The sequence below is a fragment of the Canis lupus genome, chromosome 3 (genome assembly GCF_048164855.1).
Source record: "Canis lupus baileyi chromosome 3, mCanLup2.hap1, whole genome shotgun sequence".
Lineage (NCBI taxonomy): Eukaryota > Metazoa > Chordata > Mammalia > Carnivora > Canidae > Canis > Canis lupus.
Window position 1 is genome coordinate 80,531,968 of NC_132840.1, and position 16,842 is coordinate 80,548,809.

Here is a 16,842-nt window from a genome sequence, read left to right on the forward strand (position 1 = left end):
ATTCCTTTTTATGGCTGTATAGTATTCCATTAAATATACGTATTCCATGTATATGTATATATATATATGGTTGATAAAGCTTCAAGTAGATGTATATGTATATATACATTAAGTATATGTCTTTATATACATATATGTATATACATGTGTGATTGATAAAGTTTCACCAGGTCAATTTAAGGAATCGTGGGCTCTTGGTATTGCCAGTTGTTCCTGATTGGCCCTTTGATACATGTGCATGTATACATGTACACACACACACACACGCATATACACTTTTGCATGTGGTCAAATCGATCAGTCTTGTCCTGTTTTGTGATGGATGTTATGATTAGAAAAGCTTCCTCTATCACTAGATTATACAAATATTTATAAATATTTTTAATATAATAGCTTAGAATAAGAGAGCACTTTGGAATTGTGTAGATGTTGGATCCAACTCCAGCTGTACAATTAACTTACTGTAATAATTAACCATTAACTAGTTGTAACCAACTGTATTTTCCAAAGATGGCTCCAAGGATATCTCCCATACCACAAGCTCTGCTACAACATTGTTACTCTCCAATCAAAAAGTGGAACTTGGCCAGGCTTGTGGCTCACTTATAACCAATAGAATATAGCAGAAGTGATGAGGCATGACTTCCAAAGCTAGCCCTTAAAATGTGAGGCAACCTCCACTTTGTTAGAATACACACTTCTGTTTAAGTCTGGAGGCTCCATGCTGTGAAGGGGCCCAAGAAACATGAAGGGTCCATTTGGAAGTATTCTGACCAACAGCCCCTCCCCTGGTGACATCACAACTTAGAGCAGCAGCAACTGTAAAGCCATATGAGTGAAGACACCTCAGAATGATTTCAGTCTCCAGTTCTTGAAACATATCCAGACTCAGAGTCTTCCCAGTTGAGCTCCCAGACATCATGGAGCAGAGACAAGCTACCCCCACTCTCTACTTTCTGAATTGTGAACATAGTACTACACTGTCAATAAATTGATATTTTTATTCAGGAATAATACCTGGAAAACCATGTGACAGTTGTCAAATTACTAGACTTGTGTCCATATTTGTCAAGTTATCCAGTTAGCATCAGGAAGCCAAGCTGTTCTTCAGGTTTCTCCTCTATGAAATTGTCTTACAGTAGTAGCCACTTCATAGAGAATTGTGAAGATTAAGTGAGATCATACATGAAAAGTACTTAACATGTGTCTAGCACACTCTAAGAGGTCAAACAATAATAATCACAACAGTATTTAAAAGTAAGGTTTTCTGTTTATTACATTTAAATCTCTAATATATGTGAAATTTACTTTGGTCTAATGTGTAAGATTGTATGAATTATTTACCAGTCAATTCCAAGTTAACACTTAGATTATTAACCAGATTACTGTCTTTTAAAAGATATGTGAAGAAAATTCTCATGCATCTTTATGTGCATATATGAAAAAAGAACAGGTGCTTGCTTATCAGAGGATTGACACTTGGGGTGGTAGCATATGGATAAAGAAATTTTCACTTAGGTCTTACTGTGCTCATTTGTTCAAGCTGGAAAATGGGACTAAGAAAGAGAACCCCAAGATGGGGTGAACCAAAAGATCATCTCCCAGGTTAGGGCATGTTTCTCTAGGCGGTAAGGAAGCCTTTCAGTAACCCTATACACCCTGTCACTCTTAGATGCCAAACTGAAATGTCATTTTCTAACCTAACTTCATCTTGACTTCGAACTCCATTCCCAGTGATGGTGGGGAACAATTGGTCTTCTCAGCATACAATTTTGAGGCGGGAAAGTGGAAGCAAAAGAGGTCAGGGGGAAACTGTTAACATGAACAGTCAGATCTCATGGAAAAGCTCTGGAGCACAAAATACACCACAGACTTAGTCCATCTTGATGGAAGGAGTCGGTCATTTATTGGTTGAGGTCTATGCTTAAGTTGGGAGCTTAGCATCTGGGCAAGGCAGCCCCCACTTGGTGAGGGCGAATCTGCAGAGTAGTAAATAGCTATGAGTTGCCATGGGCCGACACTCAATGCAGCTGGGTGGCAGATGTACCGATCAGCTAGGAGGGTTTGGGCAGGGCACCCAAACCAAATGAAAATCATTCACTATGTAAAAAATAATAATAATTTCAGTGATCTGATGCTGAGAATGCCAACAGTTGCTCTCGGACCATTGAGGAAAGATTTTATAACAAGAACCCTCTTCTTGTTCAACAAAGCCAAGCTTTTCCAAACATTGATTCACAAATATTTTTGAAATCTCTTTTGAAATCCAGTGCAAAACAATGATCTTTCTTTCTTTTTTTATCCTCAGACTGATGTTTCCCATCCCCATGATTCAAAGGGTGAGCAAGCCCGTATACAACTAGGAATAAAAATATGTTGTTTCCCTAACTCAAAATATCCATGTTACATTGGCCTTTCCAATCAGCTTGCCCATTTTTAAAAGGTTGTCTTCATGTCTATTTATCCCGACTCTGTAAAATTCCAATTGAGAATTCCTCAGAAAGAATCATAATATCAGACACAGAGCACGCCAAACTACTCAAGTAGAGGGGTGGTTGGTTTATTGTTAAGAATTTTATGTGGACTAATAATGGAAGAAAAAGCTATGGAAATCCAGAACCAAGAACTTTGGTATGCCGCATAAGGAGAGCATGCCAGGGTTATTCTGTATCCAAGGAAGCTTCACCATCTTGGCCACATCCCACCACCAGTTCTACTCCATTTCTCTCTGCCTATTTATTTCACTCAGTGTCTTCTGTTCCCACCACTACTAACTTCTACCCTCTTACATCCTCTGTTTACTCATAACTTCAGTTTATATAGGAAACTTTCTAACTACAACACTACCCATGGCATCTCTGTTCATTCTATTATCTTCAACTACCATGCCGTCTGCTTGATTATTCACGTTTTCCCCTTCATTCTTCCCCCCTCCCCTTCACTCTTATAAGGAGTGCTGGTCATCCTTGCACAAGGTTTCCATTCCCAATTAAATCACCTAGCTCAATCTGGTACTGGCTGGCCAGGGCCCTGGTAATTCAAGCCAATTTCACCTACATCAAATTATCTCTCAAATCTCAGTTTCCACAGACTGAAAGGTCCTTACAATTTTCCTTGATGCTTCATCCTTACGCCTGTCCGGTTTTCTTTCTGCCTGAGATTCCTCTCCTCCAAGAGCTCTACCAAAAAAATATGGCTCATGTTGCCAACAAATTGGGGAGCCAGAGTCGTTCCTCTTTTATCTCCATAACTCATGGGCAAAAGGAGAGCACCAGGAGGTGTCAGGGCTAATCCAAAGAGAATCTCAACTCCAACCAGAGGAGTGGATATAGATGAGCATAAAGTATGGCCACAGAGTTCTCAGTGCAAGTTTGAGATTATTTTGCCCAATTCTTTGCATTACCATAAAAGAGATAATAAATTAAAAAAAGAGATAATAAATAGCCAGTTTCAAACCCAACTCTATTTGTGGCAACTCTATATCCATCATAAGGAAATCAAAACCACCAGATGTGAGCAACAGGGGTTTGCAAAACTTCAGTCTAGTCTAGTCATCCATGCTCAATAAGACTCAGCTACTGTGCACTCTCTCTCTCTCTCCTGGGACTTTCACCAGCTCGTTGTCTCACTCTCTCTCATTGGTTGGAAGATGAGATTTAAGCACAGGCTTGGGGGGAAGAGATAAAGGGAGGGTGAGTTGAGAAGGACTCCAAATCCAGGAAAGGTGTGGAACTAGACTCCCTCAGGGAGGTTGCAATAGCTAGCATGTTTGCAACAGATGAGCTCTGTCCTTTTTTCAAAACTCAAGAAGTTGATGTCTTCGCAATTGGTCACACATGACAGTTTGGAATAAAAATACATACTCCGTCCTGAGGAGATGAAAGAGAGAGAACACAAGTGTAATAACTCCATTTCTTCCTTTCATATTCCTAGGAATAACATCTCAGAGCTTCACTAACCTTTGGCTAAGCCCAAATGAACTACAAGGTTGAGTCTACTCATGATTGACCCAGAGAATGGATTGTATTTCTCTAGCTGATAAGAGATATCAACCCTTCTTCTACTCACTATTGTCTTAAGGAAAAGTCCACCTTTGCCATCCCCTCTACAGGACCACCCCATCTTTACCCACCCACTCACCCATATGCAGGTTGTTATTTCTCAGCCACTCTCTACCCCACATTACCTTTTTTTGTAAGGAAGTAAAAGTTCTCAACAGCCCAGGACTGTTGGTACTTTAGGGTACAGGTCTTCATGATGTCATAGCATAACCCAAGATGATATTTTTTACATTTATAACATGACTTTGCAATCTCTGCCAGACACAGAAAGAGGTGTTTAAAGGATTTAGTCTGAAGAAGATTCTCCAGGCTTGTGGGTTTCTCTACAGGAACTTCTATTGCCTAGTGGTTCCTAATCTTTCTCTGGCTGTTGAGTCTTCTGATAATCATGGGAATGATAATTTTTACAGACATGAATCACTTGTTGTATATGACCTCAAAAGATCAGAGTTCCTATGAAATTTACCTACAGACCTATTATTTAACCTGATGATTTCATCCATTAATGGGGGAAAGGAAGCAAAGAGAGAAATTCAGCTTCTTTACTCCAAAAATTGGACTAAATTAGTCTGGGAGAAGATAAAACTCCTAGGATTGTAGAGTAAGAATGGATTATACCCCTCTCTGAAGACTGAGAGGAGGTTTTCTCCTCAACATGTCACAAACGACCTGTTTACACCAAGGACTGTAGACAGCCATTGTACCTGTCAGATGTTCCTTCAATTCACCTGAGGGAAAAAGAAAGAAAAGTCTTCTTTGTCATAATCTCACATAACCTGCCAAAACCCGAGGAGCCAACTGTGGAAATTTCCCCTTTCTCAGCATCTGCCCATCTCTTAATCAACAACCTCCAGAACTTACCCTTATTTGAGCAGATCAGAAAGACTATGCCCAGCAGAAACACAACAAACATCCTGGAACTTCTGTCATGTACAGTTTTCTGTAGAGCATGCTGGTTGATTTCACCAGTGATCTGTTCTTGGGCTATTCATCCAAATCACATAATCATAAAATTTCAGGGACAGACAGTACCTCCATGTTCCCAGACCTAAACCACCAACTGAAGTCTCACTACCCCTAAGGCATCTTTTCTTTTTAATGATTATTTATTTATTTATTTATTTATTTATTTATTTATTTATTTATTTATGAAAGAGAGAGAGCATGAGCAGTGCGGAGGGGCAGAGGGAGAGGGAGAAGCAGACTCCATGCTGAGCAGGGAGCCTGATGTGGGGCTCAATTCCAGGACCCTGAGATCATGAGTTGAGCCAAAAGCAGATTCTTTTTTTTAATTTATTTTTTATTGGTGTTCAATTTGCCAACATATAGAATAACACCCAGTGCTCATCCCATCAAGTGCCCCCCTTAGTGCCCGTCACCCAACACCCCCCTCCCACCCACCTCCCTTTCTACCACCCCTTGTTCGTTTCCCATAATTAGGAGTCTCTCATGTGCTGTCTCCTTTTCTGGTGTTTCCCACTTATTTTTTCTCCTTTCCCCTTTATTCCCTTTCACTGTTTTTTATATTCCCCAAATGAATGAGACCATATAATGTTTGTCCTTCTCTGATTGACTTATTTCACTCAGCATAATACCCTCCACTTCCATCCATGTTGAAGCAAATAGTGGGTATTTGTCATTTCTAATGGCTGAGTAATATTCCATTGTATACATGGACCACATCTTCCATATCCATTCATCTTTCAATGGACACCGAGGCTCCTTCCACAGTTTGGCTATTGTGGACATTGCTGCTATAAACATCGGGTGCAGGTGTCCAGACGTTTCACTGCATCTGTATCTTTGGGGTAAATCCCCAGCAGTGCAATTGCTGGGTCATAGGGCAGGTCTATTTTTAACTCTTTGAGGAACCTCCACACAGTTTTCTAGAGTGGCTGCACCAATTCACATTCCCACCAATGGTGCAAGAGGGTTCCCCTTTCTCCACATCCTCTCCAACATTTGTTGTTTCCTGCCATGTTAATTTTCCCCATTCTCACTGGTGTGAGGTGGTTTCTCATTGTGGTTTTGATTTGTATTTCCCTGATAGCCAGTGATTTGGAGCATTTTCTCATGCGCTTGTTGGCCATGTCTATGTCTTCCTCTGTGAGATTTCTGTTCATGTCTTTTGCCCATTTCATGATTGGATTGTTTGTTTCTTTGCTATTGAGTTTAAAAAGTTCTTTATAGATCTTGGATGCTAGCCCTTTATCTGATATGTCATTTGCAAATATCTCCTCTCATTCTGTAGGTTTTCTTTGAGTTTTGTTGACTGTTTCTTTTGCTATGCAAAAGCTTCTTATCTTGATGAAATCCCAATAGTTCATTTTTGCTTTTGTTTCTCTTGCCTTCATGGATGTATCTTGCAAGAAGTTACTGTGGCCAAGTTCAAAAAGGGTGTTGCCTGTGTTCTCCTCTAGGATTTTGATGGAAACTTGTCTCACATTTAGATCTTTCATCCATTTTGAGTTTATCTTTGTGTATGGTGTAAGAAAATGATCTAGTTTCATTCTTCTGCATGTGGATGTCCAATTTTCCCTGCACTATTTATTGAAGAGACTGTCTTTTTTCCAGTGGATAGTCTTTCCTCCTTTGTCGAATATAAGTTGACCATAAGGTTGAGGGTCCACTCCTGGATTCTCTATTCTGTTCCATTGATCTATATGTCTGTTTTTGTGACAATACCACACTGTCTTGATGACCACAGCTTTGTTGTACAACCTGAAATTTGGCGTTGTGATGCCCCCAGCTATGGTTTTCTTTTTTAATATTCCCCTGGCTTTTTTAATATTCCCCTGGCTTTTCTGATTCCACACAAATCTTATGATAATTTGTTCCAACTCTGAAGAAAGTTCATGGTATTTTGATAGGGATTGCAGTAAATGTGTAAATTGCCCTGGGTAACATTGACATTTTCACAATATTAATTCTGCCAATCCATGAGCATGGAATATTTTTCCATCTCTTTGTGTCTTCCTCAATTTCTTTCAGGAGTGTTCTGTAGTTTTTAGGGTATAGGTCCTTTACCTCTTTGGTTAGGTTTGTTCCTAGGTATCTTGGGCTTTTGGGTGCAATTATAAATGGGATTGATTCCTTAATTTCTCTTTCTTCAGTCTCATTGTTAGTGTATAGAAATGCTACTGACTTCTGGGCATTGATTTGTATCCTGCCACAGTGCCAAATTGCCAAAAGCAGATTCTTAGCCAACTGAGCCACCTAGGTGCCCCCTACCCCTGTCCATCTACTTAAAAATTCTCCTCAATGATAAGATCAATGACACATATTATATAATCTATAATGTAATGCAGAATTATTTAGAATATATAATATATAACATAATTATATTTTGTTATGTATTATTGTATTATGTCATGTTATTTTATATTATATATAACATAATCTATATTATAATCTCTAATATAATATATACTATAATCTAATATACAATATACACATATAGCTTAATCGTCCTATTATACAAAGAAATCAATTTCTAAAATTGATTAGAAAAATATTAACAATTCAAGAGGGAAGGTAGGTGGTTAATGATAACATTAGTCCACAGAAAAAGGAACACAAATGGTTCTTAGGCATATAAAATGTGCTGAGCCTTACATATACTTTGAGAAATGTGAACTGAAACTAAACTCACATAGTATATTGGAATCTAATAACACCCCTAAATTGGAGAGGTTGGAGTAAAGCTGTTCTCTCCTTACTCTTGGACTGTAAGTGAACACATCAGTAAGGAGGAAAGCTAGACAGGGGCTATCAGAATTATGAAGATCTAGTGATCTTACCCAACTCATTTTGTGGAATTAGCTGTGCACATCGGTGAAAAGATGACTATACATAGTTCTTTACAGCTTGATAACTGCAAGATTGAAAACAACTTCTACTGATCTCATGTACATGTGAAATCTTAAAAAAAAAAGTCAAACTCATAGACACAGAAAGTAGAAGGGTGGTTACCAGGGGCTCAGGGTGGAAGAAATAGGAAAGTTGGTGTAAGGGTACAAGCTTTTGGGTATGAGATGACGTTCTAGGGGATCTAATGGTGTACAGCATAGTGATGGTAGTTAACAATACTGTGCTGTAAACTTGCAGGTTGCTAAGAGAGTAGATCTCAAGCATTCTCACCACATACACACGCACACATGTGCATACATGGGCGCTCACACACAATGGTAATTATGTGGGGTGATGGGTGTGCTAATTAACCTGATTACAGTGATCATTTTACAATGTATATGAGTATCTAATTATCACATTGTACATTTTTAATATATATAATTTTGCTGCACAGAACAAACAATGAAGCTGGGGGACAAAAACAGAGAAAGTCTGTGGACCAATTGGGAATAACTAAATAAACTATGATATATCCGCACAATGGAATATTATGCAGGTAGAAAAAAAAAGAATGAAGCAGGTTTTTTTGAAGTGAATTTTAGTAACACATCAAATATACCTTTTAGGCTAAATATACCTATTCAGTTGAAGCTGAATTGAACCCACGATTTAGGAAATGAAGATAAGGCTGAAATTTTATAAAAACTAATCATGAGGCTGTTGCATAAATATAGAGATGGATTTGAAAAGCTTGCTATTATAGTTAAGGTACAGTACTTTTTCAACACCATCAGCTTTCAGATTGCTCCTCTGGCCACTATCCTGTACATTTGCAATACTGAATACCAGCCAATTTTTAACTGAATAGAGTAAAGGAATAAAAAAACTTTAAGCCAGCTCTGCCAGTCATAGATACAATGAATACCATATTACTATCTGGATTTGAGGAACTTTTTTCCCTTTTAGTAATAATTAACTAGAAAAACAATGATCTCCTCTTCAACTCTTGGTCAGTAGTGGTGACCCAATCTCATTGAAGTCATCCCATAAAATGAAACTCTGCATCCTGCTTCATCATCCGGGTTAAGAAATAGAACTTTGCCAGTTTCCTTGAAGCCTGTCCCAGTTTCCTTCATGTCTAAACCATCCACTATTCTGCATTTCGTAGGAATTCACTTCTTTCTGTTTCTTCCTGATTTTATCACTCAAATATGTATCCTTGGAAACTACAGTTTAATTTCACCCAGTTTTGTAAAAATTTAATATGCTGTGAAGACTCTTTTAAATTACAGATACTTCAAATTTACCTATTGAAAAATCAACAGAGCTTCAATAGGTCATATTTTGATGATCACAAACTCATGGTTTAGTTAGACCTGTTCTTATGTTTGCATATTTCCCAGAATTCATAATCGGGTCAATAGGTCTGATTAGAGGGATCCCTGGGTGGTGCGGCGGTTTGACGCCTGCCTTTGGCCCAGGGCGGGATCCTGGAGACCCAGGATCAAATCCCACATCGGGCTCCAGGTGCATGGAGCCTGCTTCTCCCTCTGCCTATGTCTCTGCCTCTCTCTCTCTCTCTCTGTGACTATCATAAATAAATAAAAAAATAAAAAAAATAGGTCTGATTAGACTCAGATTCAATCCCTTTGGAAAGACAATGGGTGATGTTTTGTTGTTTAATCAAGGGGCACAATATGTCTAGGTTGCTCTCTCTCTGGGATGTTAGCAGCCATTTATGCTTATTATTTAGAGCCATAATTCATCAGGTTTTCAAAATGGTGATATTTATTTTTTCAAGTTTTTGTTTAAATTCCAGTTGGTTAACATACAGTGTAATATCAGTTTCAGGTATAGAATTTAGTGATTCAACACTTACATACATCACTTAGTGTCCATCACAAGAGCCTTCCCCTCTGGTAGCTATCAGTTTGTTCTGTATAGTAAAGAGTCTGTTTCTTGGTTTCCTTCTCTTCCACGCCACCCCCCACCCCGTTCCCACCATGTTCATTTATTTTTATTTTTATTTATTTATTTTGCAAATACACGAGGGTTATTTACAAGCTTGAGCTTGGGTCCAAGTATACCGGACACAGCGGAGCAGGGACTTGGACCCCGAGGTTGGTTTCAGCTTAGTTTTAAGTGCTGGTCTCGGGGACCTCCAGAAGGGGTGGAACAATTCCTCAAGTTCTGTTTACATTCTGATGTGGGGCCTTCAAGGGCATTGAGCTCTGTTCTTATTCTAATAGGGGCTTCCAGCCACTGGCTTGGGCTCTGTTCTCATTCTAATAGGGGCTTCCAGCCCTTGGCTTGGACTCTGTTTTTATTCTAATATGGGGCTTTCTAGGACGTTAAGCTGTAAACTGTTTTTTTCCTGTAACTGAAGTAACAGGGGCCTGGGATGGCTGTACTTGTGATAACGCTGAACTTAAAGTGGAATGGCCTTAATTTTCTCGCCTCCACATTTCCCCCTCTCAGAGGACCCTAAGGAAGGACCCAATCATGGGTCCAGATTGCTTTCAGAGTGAGCCAGGGGGAATGATTCAACCAGGATTCTAACCCACCTTGTTGCTGTTCTCGCTCCCATTTATGTTCATTTGTTTTGTTTCTTAAATTCCACATATGAGTGAAATCATGTGGTATTTGTCGTTCTCTGACTAACTTATTTTACTTAGCGTAACATTCTTAATCTCTATGCATGTCATTGCAAATGGCAAGATTTTATTCTTTTTTATGGGTGCTGTTCACCAGTCGATGGACACCTGGGCTCTTTCCATAATTTGGCACTGGGGTGCATATATCCCTGCAATTAGTATTTTTGTATCCTTTGGGTAAATACCTAGTAATTGTGGGATCATTTTTTATTATTTACCTTAATTTTTTTTTAATTTTTATTTATTTATGATAGTCACAGAGAGAGAGAGAGAGAGGCAGAGACATAGGCAGAGGGAGAAGCAGGCTCCATGCACCGGCAGCCCGACGTGGGATTCGATCCCGGGTCTCCAGGATCACGCCCTGGGCCAAAGGCAGGCGCCAAACCACTGCGCCACCCAGGGATCCCTCATTTTTTATTATTTAAAGATTGTTTTAATATTTAGTATCTTTAACATTTTTAGGAATCTCCATATGCTTTATCTGAAGTGTTTTCCCCCCATGGATTCTTTAGAAATGGCAATAATAATCTTTTTTTGTTTACTTAAAAATTGTAACATTTAAAATAAATAAATAAAAATTATAACATTTTAAAATCTATGAATCTCTTCATTTCTTTCAAATTTTAAAATTTCTACCTTTTTCACTTTCTATTTCTCTTGGGTCAGTATTTCACCATTAATGCTTATGTTCTTCAACTTTCATTAGTAGAGATGGTGCACTGAGTAGAGAGATGCCCTGAGCATCTCAGTGTCTTCTCGTTGGGTATGCCAAGATGCAGGGCCTCAACCGCTCTTTTTCCCAGGGCATAGCTCAGAGTTGTGTTCACAGAGGAAAATGTTGAAGAATGAGGTAACATCTCCCCAGGACAAAGAGTAGGCTTGCTTCCACTTAGTATATAAGCAATCAATTCCTTAAACTCAGTGTTCCCCAGATGTGACACAAACCCACAGCGAGTAACATCTACCTGGGCCTCAGCTGTACTGACCTGTCAGACTCAGGGCACCTGAGCAATATGGTGCTCTGGCTTCTGCTTTCACCAAGGGAAGTCCTTTGTTTCTGACCTAGGAGTTTTGTTTCTTCTACCAGCATCTATATAATAAGAATAGTTTTACAGCCAGCTTGTTAGGTTTCAAGTAGGATAAAATCCCAGACCCTTCACTCTTCTTGACAGTTGAGAGATGAGGATGAGACAGTGACAGAGACAGGGCCTTCTGGAGGATGACAGACAAGGGGTCCCACGGGATTGGGTGAAGAGTGAGAGATGATATCTCTCTGGTAGCAGGTTCTTGCATTCTTAGCTGTTTGCATTACTTTTCTATTGTTGCACAGCAAATTACCATTCACACAGCAGCTCAAAACAACACGGATTTATGATCTCACAGTTTCTATAGGTCAGAAGTGTGGGCACAGTGTGACTGGATTCTCTGCTCAGGGTCTCACCAGCTTAAAATCAAGGTGTGGGGTTTTCATCTGAAGTCAACAGCCAGTAAAGAGCTCAATCTGTCAGCCACTATGTGAGTGAGCTTGGAAGTAGATCCCCCCCAAGTCAAGCCACAGGATGACTACAGCCTGGCCAACACCTTCATTATGTCTGTGAAAGACTCTGAAGCAAAGGACTCAGCTAAGTCACACCGATTCCTAACCAAAAACTTTGAAACGATACATTTTGTTGCTCTAAGCCACTAAGGTTTGGGAAATTGGCTCTGCGGCAATACGTTAACAAATAGATCAGCATGTGCAGAGACAAAAGGAGAGAGCCCCAGAGTCTGGGAGTTACATAGGACTGAGGGAAGCAGTACCAGCAGTGAGACAAGGTACCAGAGAGGGAAAAGCCTTGCACTGCTCCAGCCATCCCTGCAGACCCGCTTCTCTTCCTGCCTGTGTGCTCCACCCTCCTGACCAGAGCATAGCAATGTCCTTGCAGCTGTGGTAACCCCCTAAGTGTGTATGTGGGGGTGGGGGGGATGTTAAACAACCTGGTATTTTTCCCAAAGTAGGGAATAAAAGCACTTGGATTCAAATTGCAGGATTTGAGGAACACTTGCAGTGGGGCCCAGAGAACACAGCTATGTCGGAAGCTTTGCAGTCATATGTTGCCCACACTCCACCTTTGAGCCCCATGACACTAATGACCTCTCTGAGCTACAGGCACCATGACTGAGGATGATCAGTTGGAGCTTCTGGCAGCAAAAAAGCAACATCCACCTGGAGATACTCCTTGGAGATTTGGACTTGTCACATTGACAGGGCTCTAGCCCTTTTGAAAAGCAGCTATTGACCTGCTAGAGTGGCCGTGAAAACTGAAGCCTGATCCAGGGGAGTCTTGTCATGTATTTTCTGGCCTGATATTCACATTTGGGAGTGAGTCAACTCAGACTCAATAACTCAGTAGGTGGACAGGGCTCCTGAAAGCCTCACTAATCAAATGAAATGGTATATTCATGAGACACGTGAGCTACTTTCTCCTCAACTGTGGCTTACCTTTGTAGTTTCTTAGCAGTGATTTTTAAAAAATCAGAGGACTTAAATTTTGATGAAGTTAAATTTATAATTTTTTCTTTCTAGAATTGTGCTTCCATGTTCTATTAGAGCAATCTTTGCCCACCTGAATGTTGTGAATATTTCCTCCTTAAGTTTTCTTCTACAAGATTTGTCACTTTAGTTTGTACCTATCAGTATAGGATCCATTTAAGTTAGTATTTCTGTATGGTGTAAAGGAAAAGTTACATCTTTTGCCATATGGATATCCAGTTGTTCCAGCACACTTTGTTGGAAAGACTACTGATTTAATAATTCACAATTAAGTGGATTTTAATCACTCTTTATCAAATTTTTTATCACTCTATCAAATTTTAAAAGTTCTCTTCTACAGTTATTTGATGACAATTTTATTATAAATTAATTTTCAACTTTATTGTCAGTTTTGTTTTTCTTCTTCTATGAATGTAGACAGTTAAATTGATTCCTCATTTTTAAAAATTTTATTTATTTAAGAGAGCAAGAGAGAGAGAGCATGTGAGCATGAGTTGGTGGGAGCAGTGGAGGGAGAGGCAGAGGAAGGAGAAACAGACTCCCCACTGAGCAGGGAGCCTGACACAGGGCTTGATCCTAGGACTCCCAGGTCATGATCTGAGCCCAAGGCAGAGGCTTATGGACCGAGTCACCCAGGTGCCCCAAATTGATTCCCTCTTCCAGCGTTAAACAACCTTTGCATTCCTGATGTAAATCTACCTGGACGATACCTTTTTGTATACTATTGAATTAAGTTTGGTAATGTTTGTTTTTGGAATTTTGCATCAGAGTTTGAAAAATTGGACTCAAAAAATTTTATAATGTCATGTTAAGGCTATACTTGACTCATAAAACAAGTTAGGGAGTGCTTGCTGATATGTTCTTCTCTGAAAGTAGTTGCATGAGGCTTTTTTCCTTTGGTGTTTGAGAAAAGTCAGCTGAGGCTACAATTTTCTTGCAATAGAGTTATAATTGTGAATCTAATTTCATTATTAGTAGTATTTCTTCTTTTGACAGTTTTCACATGTTAAATTTTCCCAAAAATTCTGCGCTTTGTGAAATTGTTAACATTTATCAGTACAGAGAGCTTGTTATACCATCCTTTTCTTTTAAATGTCTGTTGGGAAGGTAGTAGTAGACCTCTTTATTCCTGTTATTCTTTTTTACTTTTTTGCATTTGTCTTTATAAAATGTTGTTTTTAAAATTTGTTATTCCTTTATTTTTGTTGAAGCAGAGTTGAGAAACAAATGTTACACTAGTTTTAGGTGTGTGACATAGTGATTTGATGGGTCTGTACATAATGCTATGCTCACCACAAGTGCAGGAGCTACCACCTGTCGCATAAGCTGCTGGTACGATACCTGTGCACTTAATCTCCATGATTTATATTCATTCTATGACTGGAAGCCTATACCTCCCATTTCTCTTCTCCTATTTTGCCCACCCCTTTCTTGTCTCCCCCTATTCCTTGTATGTTTAAGTTTTGTGTTCTCTCCATTTTTCTTTGTGAAAGTTTGATTTTCAACGAAACACATTTAGGATTTGTTGATTTTATCCTTTGATTATTTATATCTGCTTTTATCTTTATTTCTTTTCTTACATTTTTGCTGGGTTTGATATGCTCTCCTTTGTCAGCTGCTTGAGGTAGATATATAGATAATTAACATTCTGTATTATTCTTTTTTTTAAAAAAGATTTTATGTAATCATGAGAGACATAGAGAGAGGCAGAGACATAGGCAGAGGGAGAAGCTCCCTGCAGTAGCCTGATGTGGAACTCCATCCCAGGACCCCAGGATCACAACCTGAGCCAAAGGTATATGCTCAACCACTGAGCCACCCAGGCATACTGTTCTGCATGATTCTTTACTGTTATATCCATTTTAAGATTATAAACTTTCCTTTTAGCCCTGTTTTAGCTATTTCTCACAATTTTAATGTCACATGTTCATAAGCATTCACTTCAAATTATTTCTAACTTCCATGACAATTTCAGTATTCAGTCCCAGTCCATCAGTGTTTTAAAGATTATTTTTGGGATCCCTGGGTGGCGCAGCGGTTTGGCCCCTGCCTTTGGCCCAGGGCGCGATCCTGGAGACCCAGGATCGAATCCCACATCGGGCTCCCGGTGCATGGAACCTGCTTCTCCCTCTGCCTGTGTCTCTGCCTCTCTCTCTCTCTCTCTCTGTGTGTGTGACTATCATAAATAAATAAAAAATTAAAAAAATAAAATAAAATAAAGATTATTTTTGTTCCAAACAGTAGGGACATTTTCTAGTTGTATTTTTATAATTGATGCATGCCTTAATTCCACAGTAGTCAATTATATACCCTGAATTATTTCTATCTTTTGGAATTTTTACATCTTAATTTATTGTCCAATTTTGGTAAATATTCCATGTGCACTTAAAAAGAATACTTACTCTGCCTTTGTTAGAGGCACTAGTCCATATATGTCAACTAGCTCAGGTTTTACTATCAGATTACCTATAGTCTTACTGATTTTTTGTATGTTTGTTCTATCAGCTACTGCAAAAGGTATAATAAAATCTTCCCTGATGAGATACTTATAATGAGATGAGAAATAATGTCTAATTCCCTTATTAGTATTGCCATTCTCTTGTTTTCTATATTCTGGTGCCATGTTATTAGGTGCTGAAACACTTTTTAAAAAATATTTTATGTATTTAATCATGAGAGACACACAGAGAGGCAGAGACACAGGTAGAGGGAGAAGCAGGCTGCATGCAGGGAGCCCGATGTGGGACTCGATCCCGGGACTCTGAGATCACAACCCAAGCCAAAGGCAGATGCTTAACTGCTGAGCCACCCAGGTGTCCCAGGCTCACAAACACTTTGAATTATGATACATTCCTGGTAGATTAACCCTTTTATCATTATAAAAAGTCTCCTTTGCTCTCCAGTAGGTCTTGCCTAAAAGTGTACTTTTCTGATATTTGTATAATTATGCCAGCTTTCTTTTTTCAAGTTAGGGTTTTCATAACTTGTTTATTCTCTACACTCAATCCTCCTCAATCTTCTTGGTTTTTTTTCTTTCTTTTTAAGATTTGATTTATTCATGAGAGAGAGAGGCAGAGACATTTAATTCAGTTACTGTTACATAGAAGATTATATTTAACACATACCTTTTTTTTACACATAGCTTTTTTTTTTCTTTTCTTTTCTTTTTCTATTTGAACTGTCTTAGGTTCTTTTAAAATTGTTTCCTGGACTTCTTTTGGATTTCTCAAAACTATTATTTCATTTTCATTGCACTTATTTATTAGCTATACTTTTTATTTAAACTCTTCTCTAAATTGTTACCTTGATATTAATTTTTATATCTTTACCTTGTTACAGAAAATTGCTAACTACTACATTTCCCCCTTTTCCAGTAATTCTAGGATCTAGTACACATTCATTTAAGCCTACCTGGCTTCTGTTTTATTGTTGTAATTATTTAAATGCACACAGTCAAAGAATAATCAGTGAGCTTAGAAGATCTATCAAGAGTAACTTCCAAAACTGAAATGCAAAAAGAAAAAAAAAAAAAAAGTAAAAGAAAAGATAGAACAGAATAATCCAGACTGTGGGATGATTAGAAAAGGTGTAGTAACATGCATACTGCAAATTGCAGAGGAAAAGAAAGACGAAGCAAAGGAAGAAATATTACAAGTAATGACAGAATTTTTCAAAACTAATTACAGACACCAAACCACAAATCCAGGAAGATTAGAGAATACCCAGCAGGATTAGAAAGATA

The 16,842-nt window shown here is 38.7% G+C and overlaps 1 protein-coding gene across 1 annotated transcript; it reads right to left on the reverse strand.

The window, feature by feature from the left end:
• Positions 1-3,443: 3,443 nt before the first annotated feature.
• LOC140625591 (prostate and testis expressed protein 2-like) lies at positions 3,444-5,065 on the reverse strand. The gene is made up of 4 exons (XM_072812945.1): positions 4,923-5,065; positions 4,766-4,789; positions 4,187-4,315; positions 3,444-3,869 (listed from the first exon to the last, which is right to left on the reverse strand). The coding sequence occupies exons 1-4, from the start codon at positions 4,972-4,974 to the stop codon at positions 3,733-3,735; spliced, it is 342 nt and encodes a 113-aa protein (XP_072669046.1). The 5' UTR covers positions 4,975-5,065; the 3' UTR covers positions 3,444-3,732.
• Between the last annotated feature and the right edge of the window lie 11,777 nt (positions 5,066-16,842).